Source organism: Lagopus leucura, unplaced genomic scaffold (assembly GCF_019238085.1).
Source record: "Lagopus leucura isolate 7727_CA_CO unplaced genomic scaffold, USGS_WTPT01 Super-Scaffold_100009, whole genome shotgun sequence".
NCBI lineage: Eukaryota > Metazoa > Chordata > Aves > Galliformes > Phasianidae > Lagopus > Lagopus leucura.
In genome coordinates this window covers 26,523,670-26,539,833 of record NW_024962266.1, presented here as the reverse complement: position 1 = coordinate 26,539,833, position 16,164 = coordinate 26,523,670, and the positions used below count along the sequence as shown (strand labels likewise).

Here is a 16,164-nt window from a genome sequence, read left to right as displayed (position 1 = left end):
CAGACCTCATGAGGTTGGTTTTGTTGTTTGGTTATTGTTTAGGTGCCATTGAAGCTCTCCTTACATTGTCATGCCGGTTATGGTTTTAATTTTGTTCGATGGAGGCCTTCTACCAAAAAAAAAAAAAGAAAAAAAAAAAAGAAAAAAAAAAGAAAAAAGATATTTCCAGAGACACAATGCAAAGAAGTACGATATTCAACTGACATTCTTAAAAAAAAAAAAATAATAATAATAATTCACCACAAGGAAAAAAAAAAAACTGTTTTAGGCTATGTATCTGGGTTTTCTCGTATTTTTGTACAGTAAGTATTTTATAACACTGTTACTACAAAGCTGCAAATATACGGAACAAAGAGAAATAGAGAAAGCAAAAAAAACAACCAAACCAACGTTAGAGGGATTTTGCATATTCCTGTGGGCTGACTGAATACTGCGGAGTCAGAGAACTTGGTGGTTCCTTCCCCTGCGACCCTATTTAGGGGGATCACAGCAGAGACAAAGTGTACCATGGCTGCCTAACTTGAAGCCCGTAAGGTTTCATTAAGAAAGGAAGAGGAATAAATAATGGCATCGCTGGGGTGTGCGGCATGATAAAAGCAAGTGCCCTAGTTCAAAAAGAGGAAAAAAAAAGAAAGGAATTAACTGGCAAAGTCAATTCGCGCTAAGCAATTTCTAGGTCTTTCAATTTGGATGGGTGGGTGGGTGGGTGAATGCAGGGCAGAGGATTTGTGCGTCTGACAACTTCTGCAGAGAAGGAGACGGGAGAGGGGGGCTGGGGGGCCGGGAGGGGCTGGGGGGTGAAGGGGGGGGGGGGAAAAACTTTCCCCGCGTGCCCCAGAGCCCACGGATGGATCCCCGGGGCCGAGGGGCCGCCCGCACGCGGCCTCTGCACCTGCATGGCGGCTCTGCAGCGGGCTGAGCACAAAGGGGGATGGCTCCCCAACCCCGGTGGGCCGAGGCCCCTGGCCGCCTCGCTCATGTTTTAAAGCCTTTAAAACATTTCTCTTTTTCTTTTTTTTTTTTCTTGTTTTTTTTTTTTCTTTTTTTTCTTTTTTTCTTTTTTCTCGCCATTCTGCTCAGAATTCCCTAACTTTAGCGTCATCCAACTTAATATGACAAAATACCTTCAAAAATACAGCATACCTGTAATGTCCATTTACAATGGTTCTTCAGTAGCCTATACTTCTCAAGCATAGGAATATGCTATACCATTGAGAGAAGAAAAATAACTGTATTTAAATACATACAAAAAAAGGAAACGGGAAAGTTTTTAACTTAAATCCAGTTCCCAAAGGAAAAAAAAAAAAAAAAAAAAAAAAAAAAAAAAAAAGCAATTCTATGAACGCTGCCTTTATAACGAACAATCAGAAATTCCACTAAGCTAATTTGACAGAAATTTTTCCTCATTTAAACAACATTACAAAAGTCCTGCATTATAAAATAGGGTAGAATAAATCAGTGTAATCAATAAAACTATACAACATACAAATTACATATCTTCTGAGTGGGCAGTTTAATTCTCTCTCTTTGCAGCCATGACTACAACATGCTCACTAAAAACAACTAACTGCCCAAACTATTGCTTAGTTTGTTTTGTTTAAAAAAGGGTGCAATTTTATTGTATGTACAACCAATTTACTGGTAATACCTTGTCTCATAGCAAGGTTCTGACAAAATGTTTGTCTAGGCTTTTTTCCCTTCACTGTGAAGCACTGAAAGCTGCTATTTTTTTTTTTAGTGCACATATGTCTTAATAAAGTAATGCCCAGCTAAGTGCTATAGGGAAGGCAAAGGATGCTGGCTAGAGGATGTGATACCATATACTAACAATCACACAATACAATAGAGCAAAATGACTACTCAACCACTTATCAGACACATATGAAAATCCAAAACATTTTATTTTTTTTTTTTCCTTAAATAGAGAATAACCAGTAAACAATTTTCAGAACTTGGAAGTTTAAAAACGTGCATATAAAAATGGGCATTATATACTTTTATTGAATGTGGATTGATTGCAGTCTGCTAATAAAAATGGGTGTGGGATCTGAAGAAAAAGGAAGTTTTTTTTTCTTTTTTAAGGCTTGCTTGTGAAAGGAACAGTTGTAAAACAAAAATTGCTTGAAGCAGGGTTCAGCTTAGTGCTTCACAGTTTGACTGCTTCTCTAAGAAGAGCCCTTCCTGCATGTGCATTCAAAATCACAAAAGTACAAAGACAAACACCTAAAACACACTGCGTCAAGTGCAGCACCAACTTTGGTCAAATAAAAAAAAAAGAAAAAAAAAAAAAGAAAAGAAAAATTAATAATCGCTAAGCTTTTCTACATGATATAAGCAGGTATTGCATATTTTCATATATCTGGGAAAAAAAAAAAAAAAAAAAGAAAAAACACACGAAAAAAACCCCAAAACAAAACAAAAGGAAGACTCCAAATAAAATGTAAAATGCAGCAACATCCAAAAATACTGATAATCTAGCATCTACAGATCTCAGAATAGCACTGCCACTGACCATACAGGACAATAAACACTACTCCTATCTGCGGAACAACTAACATCCTATTTAATTCTAGATGTTGAAACTGACAATGGCTGACATAAAAGTCACATTTACAAAAAGTGTCTCCAAATGCTTGACTAGGGAAAAACCCCTTTCAATATAGGAACATGTGCAACAATTCCACAAATAATCGCTATCCAGGGCAAGGCACATTGATATGGAATTTTTTTTTTGTTTGTTTGTTTCGTGCAAATTAAGAAAACAAAACAAAACATTGTTTCAGGGAAAAGATGAGGAGCAAAGTGTCTTCCCAAGAATTTCAGTTACTTGATTGTATAGGACAGTAGTAGAAACCCTTCTGAAGGGTCGAACAAACATAGTTTAAAGGCAAGTGCCTGGAATAGGGATTACAATATTGTGTCTTAATGCACTCTACTTTACCCTACATTAACTATATAAAAATTAGTTACTAACACTAGAACATGCAGAGACTTTCTCTGATTAGCTGGACTTGCCAACCAGAACGTATATATATGTATAGTATAGGAAACCTTCTTAAAGTTGCATGTGAAGCAAAGGGGTGCTCCGCTGTCTGATAGAAAAAATCACTTGCACTCTTTTTTTTTTTCTTTTTTTTTCCTTTTTTTTTGTACATAAGATACAGGACGTTTGGGGTCCAAACTTTTTTTTTTTTTTTTTTTTTTTTTTCTTTTTTCTTTTTTCTTTTTTCTTTTTCTCTTCTTCTTCAGCAAGTGCCCTCGCTTTGAACTGGCAGAAGTTGTACGATCAGCATTCGTTTCTGTATTGTTTTATTTGCAGTCCAGAAAATGCACCAGTTCAGGGACACGAAGGTGTTTTAATTTCTGGACCGTTCTCTACTATTCCCAAAGGTGTTTGAGAACTGATAAACCCTATATTGCCGGAAACACGTAAAATTTGTCAGAATTGGCATAATCCATTATAGTGACTTTTAGCTTATAAAATTAACAGATATTATGATTTAATTTTAGTTATGTGCTTTGATAACAGAAAATGATTAATTAGCATTTAATGTAGATAACATATTGTGGTAAAAGCACCATTAGATTTGTTTTTTTTTTTTTTTTTTTAAATTTTCCTTCAGTTTTAAAGGGATACAAGTTCAACAATAAAAAACATAAAAAGCAAAAATAGCTCCCCTTTTTCTTGCAAGGCTGTTTTTTACCCCAATAATTTAGAGTCCCGGGGTGGAAGGACTTGGAAAACAAAAATAGAATTTTCAACAATCTCTATCTTACAAAGATATTTAGCTATCCAATGAAATTGCACTTTACTCAATTCAAAATTCGATTGTTTTGATTGATTCCTGTCAGTTTCTGTCAAAACAGACCAACTTCCCCATTTCTGCGTGAATTTTTTGTGTAATTGTTGAAAATTGTTGAAAAATGTTTTTTTTTTTTTCAATGTAAGTGCAGCATTTCAAACTTTTTTTTTCTTTTTTTCTTTTTTTTTTTTTTAAGTGAATAGTAGTAGTTCGATGTTTTAAATCGCTCTGCAATCGAGTGGAAAATAATTGTTGACAATGCTCTTATGGTTTGTGTTACATATCTAAGTGCCGACTGTAAAAAACAAAACAAAACAAAACAAAACAAAAAAGAAAACAATCCAAGAACAACAACAACAACAACAAAAAAAAAAAACCTGCATTTTTTTTTTTCCGATATGTTACAGGAAAACATGCTCTATGTCTGTCCGGTAAGTTATATATTGCAGAATTCAGCTACTACAAAAGTTATAGTTTAAGTGTGTTTCATGATTTCTCAAGAAGTCTCACACCTGTATGGGAAAAATCGATGAGGATACTGTCAAACAGTTAGGCTCCATATGGAAAGTGTGTTACAACAGCGAGTTGGTAAGCAGCAGCAGAGGCTAGTTCTACTCAGTGTCACCTAACGCTTACACTACCAATGAAACACTTCAAAAGTTATGAAGCCCAACCATTTCCAGCACCATAGGAGAAATTACAACAGTCCTAAGTTGTTTTTTTTTTTTAAAAAAAAAAAAAAAAAAAAAAATCTCGAGAAAGTTACGGCCTTTGCCATTCAACCATAACGTTTGCCATTTCCATGTACGAGTTTGCTGTCGGTGTCTGCTCGCCTCCCCTTCCGCCGATGTGAAGTCGCTGCGCTGCGATGCTGCTGCTTCCGTGTTACAGAGGTGGGAAGGGGTCAGGTGGTCTGTCCGGTGCGTGGTGGGAAGCGGAGACTTTTATCCCAGGTACCAGGACTGCAAGAGAGAAGAGGAGAGCGTCAGCCCCGCTGCGCGCCCGGCTGCTGCGGGAAGGGCTCCGCGCACGGCCGCGATCCTCGGCTGCCAAGGGGGGGCTAATTGAGGCTGTGACGAATCGACCTAATTACAAAGCTTAATTAAAAATACTGTACGAACCAATATATTTTTTTACCAGTGACAATCGCTGGACGGAGCTACAGACGAACGCGGGGGTCATGTCATGTTACAAGTTATCAATCTTTTTAATAGATTATGGCTTGGAGATCCCTCCAGCTCACTTTTGTCTAATCCCCTGAAAAGGCGATACACATTCGCGTCTCGGTGCCATTTATCACCCTGCAGTCGGGGTTTTCTTGGGTATTTAGGCATGTGCCAGCATAAGCATCTGTTGCTTTATACTGCCCTGCTTCAACTGTCTCACTGGAACAGATGCACAGAAACTCAACAACAGGGCTGTTTTCTTGGGAGAAATGTGGATCGCTAGAGAAAAGGGAGGATAAAACAAATCTGGGGGAAAGTGGATCAGCGAAAACGTCCCATATCTCTGGGCTTACTCGTGCTTGAAAACAAAACGTGAACTTCAACAAGTAGCTGTTCTTTGGGGAAAGAATCTTCGTTTGGGGAAGAAATTCCCTGGTATTTCAGCTCTGCAGAGCACACAGTGCTGTCCATACCCCACCGGCACAGATGCCCTGAGCACAGGAGTGGTTCTGCTCCCAGCAGGAGGACCGCCGGGGCCGGAGTTTGGGGCAGAAGCCATAGGGTGGGCAGCCTGGCTGGGCCCTTGGGGCAGGCCAAGCCCCGATGAATGCAGGCACTGTTAGGCCCGGGACGTGCAGGGAGATGCCACTTGGCACTGACATATTGCTGCAGGAGTACACCAACAGGCAGCGGCTATTTAGGCTGAAGTAAAATAATGCAGCCAGAGAGATCCAGGTATTAGAGAGCTGCTGCTGATACCCCGCGTTTTTCTCTGGCTGCCGTAATATATGAGGTGCGTCTGTGCGCACGTACAAACTGACGACAAGTTTTACCAACTTTTTTCTCTGTTCCTTTTCAGTGTCTGATTTGATTGATAGTATAATCAACCCAGAGAGGATTTATTAACATTTACAGAAGACTCTGAGGCAAGTTTCATGTGATACTTTGAGATTATGTGGTCTTGCCATGGAGGTAGAACCAGTAAAATAAATAGCACGGTCGCAGAAGTTGTCCCGCGTCCAATACACCTCATTAACGAACTCTTCCTTCGCTCGCCCTTCTGAACACAAACACGCCGTTCTCATATCGCCTCCATCTATTGCCTACAGATTTTCTATTTAGACTTAAGCAGGCTGTAATTAAGCGAAATAGTTCTCATATGTAAAGTTCATAAACAGAGCGAAGTTCCTGCAGGAGTTACGAGGCGGTGCCAAGTCCCGCTCCGCGCTCCGGGCTGCCCGGTGCCGAGGGCCGCCAGCAATCCCCCATTCGAGGGAGCGCCTCTCGTGATCGGCACTTGAGCGTGACCGTCTCTGGCCAGGCCAGGAGCCGCGAGAAGGGCCCAGCAGGGAGTAAAGGGGTTAAAATTCAGAGCCGATCATTCAAATCTATATCGCAGATGTCCAATTGGCTCCCGTTGCCGCTGGCCGGGCCACATGGCTCGGCAGCCGGGTGACGGCAGCGGGAGCCGCGCTGGCCTCGCAGGTCCCCCTGACTCCAGCACGGGTTTCAGAAAGAGAGAGCAGGCAGTGAGGCAGGAGCGTGTGCTGTGTGCAGGCCTGGTGCTGGGCCGCGCGCCCATCGCCTCTCCGCTGGGCCGAGCACTGCCGACAGGGGCTGCGTGCCTCCGTCCGTCCGTCCGTCCCGCGCGGCCGCGCTCCCCCACGGCCCGGCGCTCCTTCACGCATCTTGCTATTCAGCCTGCGCCTCGCAGACAAGGTTACCCCAGAGCGGCTCTGTAATCCTTCACTGAAATAGGCTTTATTGATTGCTCTGGTCTATTGTTCCCTTTTCAAGTCCCCCAAGTTCAAGTTCATCCTGGTGTTACATCATGTCTCGTTGCTAGCAGCAACCAGACAGCCCCAGACGTGACTATCATTAGCAAGAGCCGCGCTGCGCCCTCCCACCGCCCGCCAGCCGCTCTGACGTAGCAGCCCCGCTGCACACACATTGAAGTATTTATTCTGCCTAATTTATGACCTACACAGCGAGAGAGACCCCCACTCCAAAAACCAACACTGTTGTATATTTAATTAATCTGTCTTTCTCTGGCACTTGGGAAAGTTAGACAAAGGCCTAATTATTGTGTTTCGCTCCCCACACTTTTCTTTTTGGGGTGACTATTTGCATGGGAAAAGAAACGGCGCGGCCCCGCGCGAGTCCCCTCCCTCCAAAACACCTTTTTTTTCCTCCCCTGCCCTATTGACATTTCATGAAATACTTTAGCTGCTTAAGGGAATTAGAAAAAAAAAAATCTGATGTGAATGTAACTCCTTCTGAGTCGGTATTCAGTAACACAAATCAACTCATGACATGTTTAAATTTAAATGCTAACCACACACTCGGAGAGTTACTTTAAAGGTTAGTTTTTAATCAATAGAAGTTGCTGACTCCAGAGTTTTTCGCTGCGCAGTGCAGCTCTGGGGCCTTTGTCTCGCGTTAGGCTTTCAAACTTTTTTTTTTCTCGAGATGATTTTAGCAATGATTTGCAGACACAGAGTGCTATTGTGCTCTTGACTAGCAACATGTCAATAAAGGAGTAGAGTTACCATGCACCGGGGTGTCAATATGACTCCTGCAGACACCGCTCGGCCTTAATGCCGATGCAAAACTTAATTAACCCTTACGGGATCAAACCCAACTGCATGGATATTTTTTAAACTTCTGTGCAGGGGCTCCACACCGACTTTACTGAAAAGCTGCTTTTAAAGGAGCCAAACTCCAGGTCCCTCGCAAACAGCTGCACCGCGCTGGCTGTTCCCGCAGCCCGGCTTTGATGAAATGTTTTATGGGCTGAGGCAGCAGAACAGCAAGACAGAGAGTGCATTTACTCATCAGATCCCACCGGCACTGCTCTCAGGATACCGTTTTAATTTAGAGCGTCTCACAGCTGAAACGCACACGCAGAATGATCCTCCTTTTCGACTAATCATTTTAATATTAAGATCTCATATCCCCCTCAAGCCTCCTATACACGTCTAAGTCTTCCCGGATTAGGTCTGAAGAGCTCCATTGTCCCTTTGAAGCACCTGTGAAACTTTCCCGTGAGGGGAGAGGGACCTCGCTGCCTCCATAGGACGCCCGGAAAGTGCACGAAGCACGGGGCTCTGAGAAGCGTGCACGGCGAGGGGCCCTGGGGGAGGAACACAGCCCAGCTCTGTACACTGGGATCGCTGCCTTCTTTTTTGCCTTCTTGTGGGTGCGAGCGGGGCTCTCCCGCCCATCCCCTTCACGTTCTGTAATCTATCCGTCTGCACCCAGCCAGAGAACAGCGTATTGCCTTTCTTAATTTAAAATCTCCATTTAAATCATGTGCGCTATCGCAACACAGTCAGGATGATACGATCTCCTGGCATTCTCATAAAAGAGACGGTGTTTTATTTCCTCTCTATTTACTTTGCGGTACTGTTCTACCTGTGAGTTCAGAGCTCAGTGAATGCGCTGGAGCTGAGGTTGCCTCTCGGTGCGGGTGCGCACCGTCCTGCGGAGCATCCTGCGTCCTTCCCAGCACTCAAGGTGAAACATCAGAAAGAATTCTGCAGTCCGGCACGAGATCGTCGCTTCCCTTTCTCCAGTCAAATGAAGAAGTAATCTCATCAGGTTGAAAAGTGCTGACTAAGGATTTAATAAAGTGCCTGCAGATGTGTGTCATCTCTAAGGTATTCAACTCATGTAATGCAAAACAGTTCCACACCGAATGTGCTTATAAAATTCCATTTAACCATTGCAGAGCTCTATTTTACTGTTCTCGGAGGAGTATTATCACACTTTTTTTTTTTTTTCCCCCTAATTTACAGCACCATGAAAGTTGAAAGTCTACGCTGCCACTATCTGAGAATCCTCACAGTAGTAAGGTTTTATGAACCATAAACAATATCTACTTGACTGAATCCTAAACAGGAAGTCTGAAATGGCAATTACGTGTCTTTGATAGCGGAGTCTATTTGTTTCTTATGCTGTTCTGAAGATAGCACAGACACACAAAAATCCTTCAGCAACTTCTGACAATCGGGTCCTTTGTATTGGCAGAACAGCAAGGAAACACTCCGTGATTCAGGATATTTAAAAAGAGGAAAGCTGAAAGTGCCTCATTGACTTCGGTACGGTTTCTGCCTGCGTCAGGAGCGCCGAAACAGGCCCATTGTTTATAAGAATCTTCTTCAGCAGCCTTCCTGCACGATGCACTTTATCCCCGGCTCCTGAGCCTCACTGTGATTGCAGCTCACACATTTTCAAACGGAAAGACGATCAAACAAAAACTTGTTAAATTTACCTCTACCTGCACATCCCCTGCGCTAACAATGAGGCCTTTCAGTTCGCGCAAAAAAGTGAAGCTTGTAAAGTGGCCCTATCTGCTTTTCAAATTAAAAAGTTAAACAAAAGTCCTCAAGGGCAAAGTTTAACGCTGCGGAAGGAGGTTGTTAATGTGGAATCCAGAACTGGGTGTGACAGTTGGCTTATTTCTCTGGGCGATGTGGGTTATTTAAGGACATTCACACATTTGAAACTCTGACAAACTCCACACACTGGAGATTTTTCTTCACCTCCTCCTCTTCAGGCTGGCCATTCTCTTGATGGTCCAGGCCTGTTCTGTTGGCCGGTGGTGGCTGGGCTCGGGACTTCAAACACACTCTCCGCTGCGCCGCGGCCGTTGCTGCCCTTGGCACGGCTGCAGCAAGTTATCACTGTGTCATCCGGGAGGGGAAAACCACCTTTGATAAGAGCCTGAATGTAAAAACCGTGCAGCTTTAGAGCTCGCCGGCAAAGGAGCTGTTTGAGCAGTAGAGCCAAACCTGAGCCGCAGCCGTCAGGCACCTGTGCAGTTTCATCGCAGTGCATCAGTTCGTTTGTTTTGTTTGGGGCTGACATTTCCATCGCTGCAAGAACTTCAAGGCACTCTGAAACATTAACCCCAGGATGGCGCATCGGGGTAACGAGTCCTTCTGGTTTCAAAGATAAGGCGAGAATGTAAACAGTGAGGTAGCAAAATGGTCCATTAGACATCACCTTGTGAAAGGTGCCGGCGGGGCTCTTCCCCATGGCAGGTCACTTGAAAGAAAGAGGCCAGAGCAGGAGCTTTGATATGCTTTCAGGAGGGCTGCCAGGGTGAGCGGAGTTTGTGTCAATTCAGCTTCTGGAGCGAGGGCTCCTGCCGACACAGCGTCCGCGTCCCCTTCCCCGTGCCTGCACTCTTCCCCCTTGTCTGTTGGTTTCTCCAGAGTTTCTTCAGGCATGAAACTCAATCCTACTGTGTAAACCAAAAGGTGGATATCGAAGACAAGGTCACCTTTGTGCCTATGCAAGTTATTTTCTTAGAGCTGGGATTAATTATTTAGTAATTATATTTTCCAAAACGGAATACCAAAAGGGACGTAAGTAGCGTGTTGGTCATCCCCAAAGGGACATAAAACAGTGAGTGAATCTTCTGGTTGTCCAAAACCTAAACCCAGGGGAGTTGCATGCCCCACGACGAGCATATTTATACCGTCTCGAGGAAGATAAAGCCCGTCCCGTGAGGGACGCTGGTCTCCAGGCGATGTGCACAGTAGCTCTGCATCCAATAGCTTTTGCGAGAATGCCAATTGTGGCAAACTGCATTAAATTATGTGCAATAATTCTGTAATATGGACTTCTGCCTGCTGACTATTAAAAATGTATAGTAGTCCAAACCACTTCTCTCCTGGGACCAACAAGCTCACTTCAGGCAAGATTGCTGCTTGGGTTCAAACCTCAAGTTGGGAATAGCTCTTGTTTTCAACTAAGTCACCCCAAACCCTCCCAAACCTATGAAAACACACTCATACAGTAACTCCTGCTGTTGTTCCAGACATCTGAATGTTCCAGTAAAGTGTCCCAGCTGGCCCCAGATGTTTCCCAAGTATAAAGCAATGCTCTCAGTGCTGGACCCCCTACTGCCCGAACCTGAAGCTCAGTGGATTAAAGATTGACTGCGCTATGACATATTCACATTTAGTCAGAACATAATACAGCAAAGACTTATCAATGGCAAATGTCTGAAATGTAATCCAGCAAAGCAGAGTAGGCTGGCACTTTGAATATGATGTATAAATAATGTATGGGAACTTAAAATCTAAATTAGATCTACAGGAAGAAAAACTTCTCCTTTTCTCTGACTTAAAGAAAGTTCTCTCACAATGAGGTCATTTTTATGTCACTCTTTCAGTTTGCAATTTTGCTTTTGGACAGAAGATCTTCATTTCAGTTTGGGAACGTTTTGTGAGTTAAAGTTTTGCCCCCAGCTTTCTGCACGGTTAAGGGAATGAGCTCGTTTGTTTATTAGTAAATTGACTTGAAATCTGCAAAACAACTTCTGAACTTCCCGGTGCACACCGAAAGCTTGCAGCAGTTATGCTAAACTGTAAATCTCGCTTTAAAAAAAAAAAAGAAGATAGCCAAAAGACAAAAAAAAAAAAAAGAAAGGGAGAAAGAAGGAGAAACAATCCCATTTCGGTTTTTGTTAGAGGACGGCATACTACATAGATCAGAGACTTTTCAAAAAATAAAAACCCCCACTGTACACAAAGCACAGGAAAATGTGAGGAAAAAAGGAAAAACCTAAAAGCAGCTTAGAATGTGTTAACTCTGCCATTCTGTCAGCTTAAAGAGTATTTTATGCTTGATCAACAGCTCTCTTTTATTATGCTTTTCTTTCATTCATTCAAGACATCAAAGACCAGAACCACCAGTGTACCTGATCTACCAGAAGAACTTGTAAGGGTGTTCTAAAGAAACGGGGGTATTGGGAGCCAGACACCCCTGCGGACAAGGCAGTTCAAAGAGAATATTTCAACAATGATTACATTTTGTAAATCTTTGTACGAAAGACAGCTTATTTCCTGCTTTTTCATGAAAAATAGATTCTATCCATTAAAGTGAGCCCACAGTATGAAAGTTACTTGAGATCTGAGGTACAGCAAGCGGATTAAGTGGATGGTGAGATGAAATCTTTGAGAGAGACGATGGCTTTCTCTGATATTTGTCGCTGCCATAAGGTTCTCTGACCGGGATAGAAACTTTTTTTTTTTCATTTGTAGACTCGCCAGTAGCAGTGAAGATGTTTGCAAAAGCAAAATAAACCAAAAATGAAACAGAAAGGAAAAACGTAACAAATAAAAGAGCTAAGAAAACAAATGGCTGCAAAACCCTTTTGACACGTTTAAAAGAAAAAATATATATATTCAGACTACTCCCCAAATTGCAGCCCAGCCATTTAAATCCCACAGACGACTCCGAAGTGCCGCACGCAGAACCAAGCCAGCTGTTTACTTTGCAAAGCCCGCGGTGGTTTCTGCATTGATAAACTATATAACCTCACACACACAGAAGGGATTTTAGCTCTGCCAGACCTCATTGCTCTGTCCTGGTCTCTTTATGTGCTGTCACAGGATAAAAATGATCCTAACACAAACGCTGAAATAATAACTTGCTCCAGAAAGGACATCTTTGTAGATATTTCCTGAGTAACTGCCAAAATGATCTTTTTTTTTTTTTTTTGCCCATTCATCCTTTCAAAGTTTTGCTACAGACACGGCCAAAATTATTTGGGAGTCATCCGAAATGACCCAAATGTGTCCCAGCAAGCTGCTGGGAAGGTGCACCCTCACCTATTGCTGCTCCACCGGCGCAGGGGAAGAGCAAGCATCAGGGCTTGTTTTGCCAAAGGAGCAAAAAAGAGGCTTTAAAAACTGCCTTGTGGTTTACGTTTGCTCTTAAGATTTGAAAGTAAATACTGTGTGAAGGGGTGTTTAACTTTTGCACTCTTTCCGCTCGCTATTTAGACCGTCCTGTATTTAATTCTGCTGGAAGCACACTTCGATTTACGAAGAAACGCAACAGCTCTGCAGTTCTACCTCACTTATTTCCTTCCCTCCGTGCAATAAAGCGTGCAAGTAGATCCCCCCCTTCTGCCAGCAAAGCTGAGCCAGGCCTCGGCCAGCTTGCTGCCATCTCCCCCGGCCCCACACTGTGCCATGAGGAGGGGGCTCCGGCTGCTGGGAGCCCCCAGCCCTACGGGCTCCAGAGGCCCCGCAGGCCCCGCACCGCTGCCCGCTGCCCAGCCCCGCGCCGGCAGTGCGTTTACAAGTTCAAGTTCAGGTTTAAGCGAAATAAAACGCTCCTCGGGAGTCTGTAGCCAGCCCTCATTTACATGTGATCCCTCTGAACTTCGCCTGCGCCAGCGCGCCCTGTTTCCAGGGCCCGCCGAAGGAATGTTTTACAGTTAGAGCCCGCAGTGCTTTCTCAGGCATTTTAGACCCAGAGGCCCAAGTTTCAAGCTGCAGCATTAAAAGTTTCCACAGAGCTACTGCAGAGAGAGGGAGGAAGGAGGGGGGCAGGGAAATGAGGAGAACAATATCGTCTTAATTGTCTCTATATAGCCCCACAGTTAAAGTATTACTTTTTAAAGGGACATAATTTATTCTGGAGGCACGGTGTTATAACAACCAGTACATACTTTCACCGCGGCGTAACCCGCTCCATTCTTCATTGTGCTCTCCGGTTTTGTTGCTTTTGCAGAACTCCTTGTTACCGAGTCCCCCGTACTGTACTTACAGTTTTATTCAATTTAAGCCAGTTCCTGCAGTCCTCAGGCAAGCAAAGCTCTCCCGGAGCCTCAGGAGTTTTGCCTGCATCAGGACTGCAAAAATAATCTCCCCGCAACCGCCATTTCCCCCGAAACTTCGTTACTTTTATTGCTTTAGACAATCAGGGAAAGTCATCCAAAAAAAATCAACCCCCAGTCTGGGCCTCCCAAGCTCCATTTGCAGCGAGACAGCCTGGGCTCGTGCGCGCACACACACACACAGACACACACACACACACCCTGCACACCCAAACTTGGGGGGGTTCCCCCCCAGGACGCTTCTGTCAGCCCCCCCCCAGCAGCAGCCCTGCAGCACAGGGATGGGCTGTGCTGCAGCAAAGTCTCAGCCCTTTGCTTCCAACAGTTCGGGGCACAAAAAGCAGTTCTGAGCTGTTTTTCTGGCTTGCCCTGAGAGTCCTTCTAGAGCACATGCAACGAGAGGAAAGCGTGCGTGGGGGAAATAATATCCTGAACTGGAGGGGGAGAGTGGTCTGCACCAGTCTCCGAAATCCTCCCAAAAGCCTTTGGTGCCTGGTGTCTGCCCGGCACCGACTGCTTGTGGGTGAAGCAGACAAATGAGCAGTCACAGTGCGCTGCCGGGAAGCCAAGGCAGCACGAGCAACGCATGCAGGCAGAGCAAGAAGCAGGATGTGTGGGCTAGGGGCAGCGGGGCTGGGAGGGAAGGGCTGTGCAGGTGGACACGCAGACATGGGGGCAGGGGGCAAAGGGTCTGAGGTGACCTTTTAGAAATGGGCAGAGAAAGGATGAATGTGAGCCCTCAGAAAGGGAAGAGGAGTCAGGATTTGGGCAGGTCTGAGGAGTGCTGGGCAAGGAAACGCAAACTATCTCCAGATTAATGTGACCAGAAAAGGGACACAGAGGCAACTCGAGTTTTTGCCACATTGACCTCAAAATTAGACACTGAGCTGGAGGAATAATGAATCAATTCAGCAGCGAACCCCCCCTTCCCAAACCTCTCCTTAAAAAGGAAAACCGAGAAAGCATTGAACTGAACAAAACAAGCCTCCTGAATGCAAGAACTTTTGATGTCTGCATTTCTCATGATGCTTTGTGCCTCGCTAAACTGAACAAACTGCTCTAAGAAAAGTTCAAGGCCATGCACAATCCCTGGGCTCAGCGTTTTGCACGCTGGGCATGCAGGGCTGGCGGTGATGCTGTGGCTTCTCACATTACGTGGTGGTGACCCGGTGGCTGGGGACATGGTGGCCCTGTCCAGTGGGGTGGGGTGTCACAGGATATCTGGGTGACCAGGGTGAGGAGGGCAAAATCCTCCTCTGCTGTATTATCTGCCTTAAACACAGCGGGACGCCTGAGACGTGGTTGGGTGTTGGCCTGCAACAGAGTGATTTTCACACATATGGGAGATGCCAATGATGGTGGAGTGCAGAATCACTAATTGAGATGAAATTAAACAATTTAGTTATTTCTGCTTCATCATATTTGTGCAGTATGGCAGGCAGAATGAATTGCTACTAATGATCAAATTTAGTAATACTAATTAAACTATCTCAATTTAATTAATACTAACAGAGAAAACAGACAAAATTGCTAATGTAAACCTTGAACTCAAAACCAAAAGGTGTCTCTTCGCTTTTATGAGTCGCCGAATGTGGGGCTTTTCTCTGAAAACAGACTGTACAGAAGTGGCTCTTTGTACTCAGTCAGTAAGCTGCTCCATTGTACTGAGAATTACAGCTCTCCACCCCGTATTTTTTTTGCATGTTACTACTTTTACTCCTCATATTTCTGAAGAGCCTCCAGCCGCCGCAGGAGGACCTGAGCTCTGTTTTGACTCACGCAACATCAACAGAAGTGATAAAGCAGCTGCAATTACTGGGCCAGGCTCTGCCCTCGTACTGCTGTTCCCAGCACAAAGAATTTATCAGGAGCCTGTGGAGCTCCCTGTGACTGGGAACAAGAGGGGTGGAACACAACCTGTCCTGAAGCTTCAGACAGAGCTTTGTGAGACAAGAAAATTGGGGAAACCCCAAAACTAAACCCACCTCTACATCAAGGAAAACTGCTTTGGGTTCGCTGAGAGATAATACCTGTAGCCACAAAAGAGAAGTGCAGAGATGCACGATCGCTGTGGTGCAAGCCCTCCCTATGCAGTTAATGTGAATGTTATCATTGAGCTCATTTATTTGCAAAAGACTGGGTTTATCCTATTGTGCATATCTATAAGCAAAATTTAAACACAATTAAGCAAAAAGATTATTGTATTTCTAAAACAAACTCCTGCCAATAGCAAATCTTCCATCTCCAGCTCTAATGAGCGTCAGTCAGGTCCAATACCATAGATTACAGATGTGATCCCTAACCTAAAAACTACAAAAGAAGTACTTTAAAAAAGAAAAAAAAAAAAAAAAGAAAAAGAAAAAGAAAAAAGAAAAAAAGAAAAAAAGAAAAAGGAAAAAAGAAGAATGAGAAAGAAGAAAAAAAGGAAAAAGGAAAAAGGAAAAAAGAAAGGAATGGGAAAAGGAGAAGGAGGAGAGGGAGAAGGAGAGGGAGAAGGAGAAGGAGAAAGAAGGAGAAGGAGAAGGAGAAGGAGAAGGAGAAGGAGAAGGAGAAG

At 44.0% G+C, this 16,164-nt stretch overlaps 1 protein-coding gene across 15 annotated transcripts in view; it reads right to left on the bottom strand.

Annotated features, from left to right (window-relative positions):
* Positions 1 to 1,882: 1,882 nt before the first annotated feature.
* NFIA (nuclear factor I A) overlaps positions 1,883 to 16,164 on the bottom strand; it is a 233,890-nt gene continuing 219,608 nt past the window's right edge. For 12 of the 15 annotated variants that reach the window (XM_042873513.1, XM_042873516.1, XM_042873501.1 and 9 more), the window contains one exon: positions 1,883 to 4,765. In XM_042873513.1, the coding sequence (XP_042729447.1) occupies positions 4,748 to 4,765 (18 nt within the window). In that variant the 3' untranslated portion in view covers positions 1,883 to 4,747. The remainder of the gene's footprint in view (positions 4,766 to 16,164) is intronic. The other 3 variants (XM_042873506.1, XM_042873509.1, XM_042873515.1) reach the window with 1 other exon arrangement.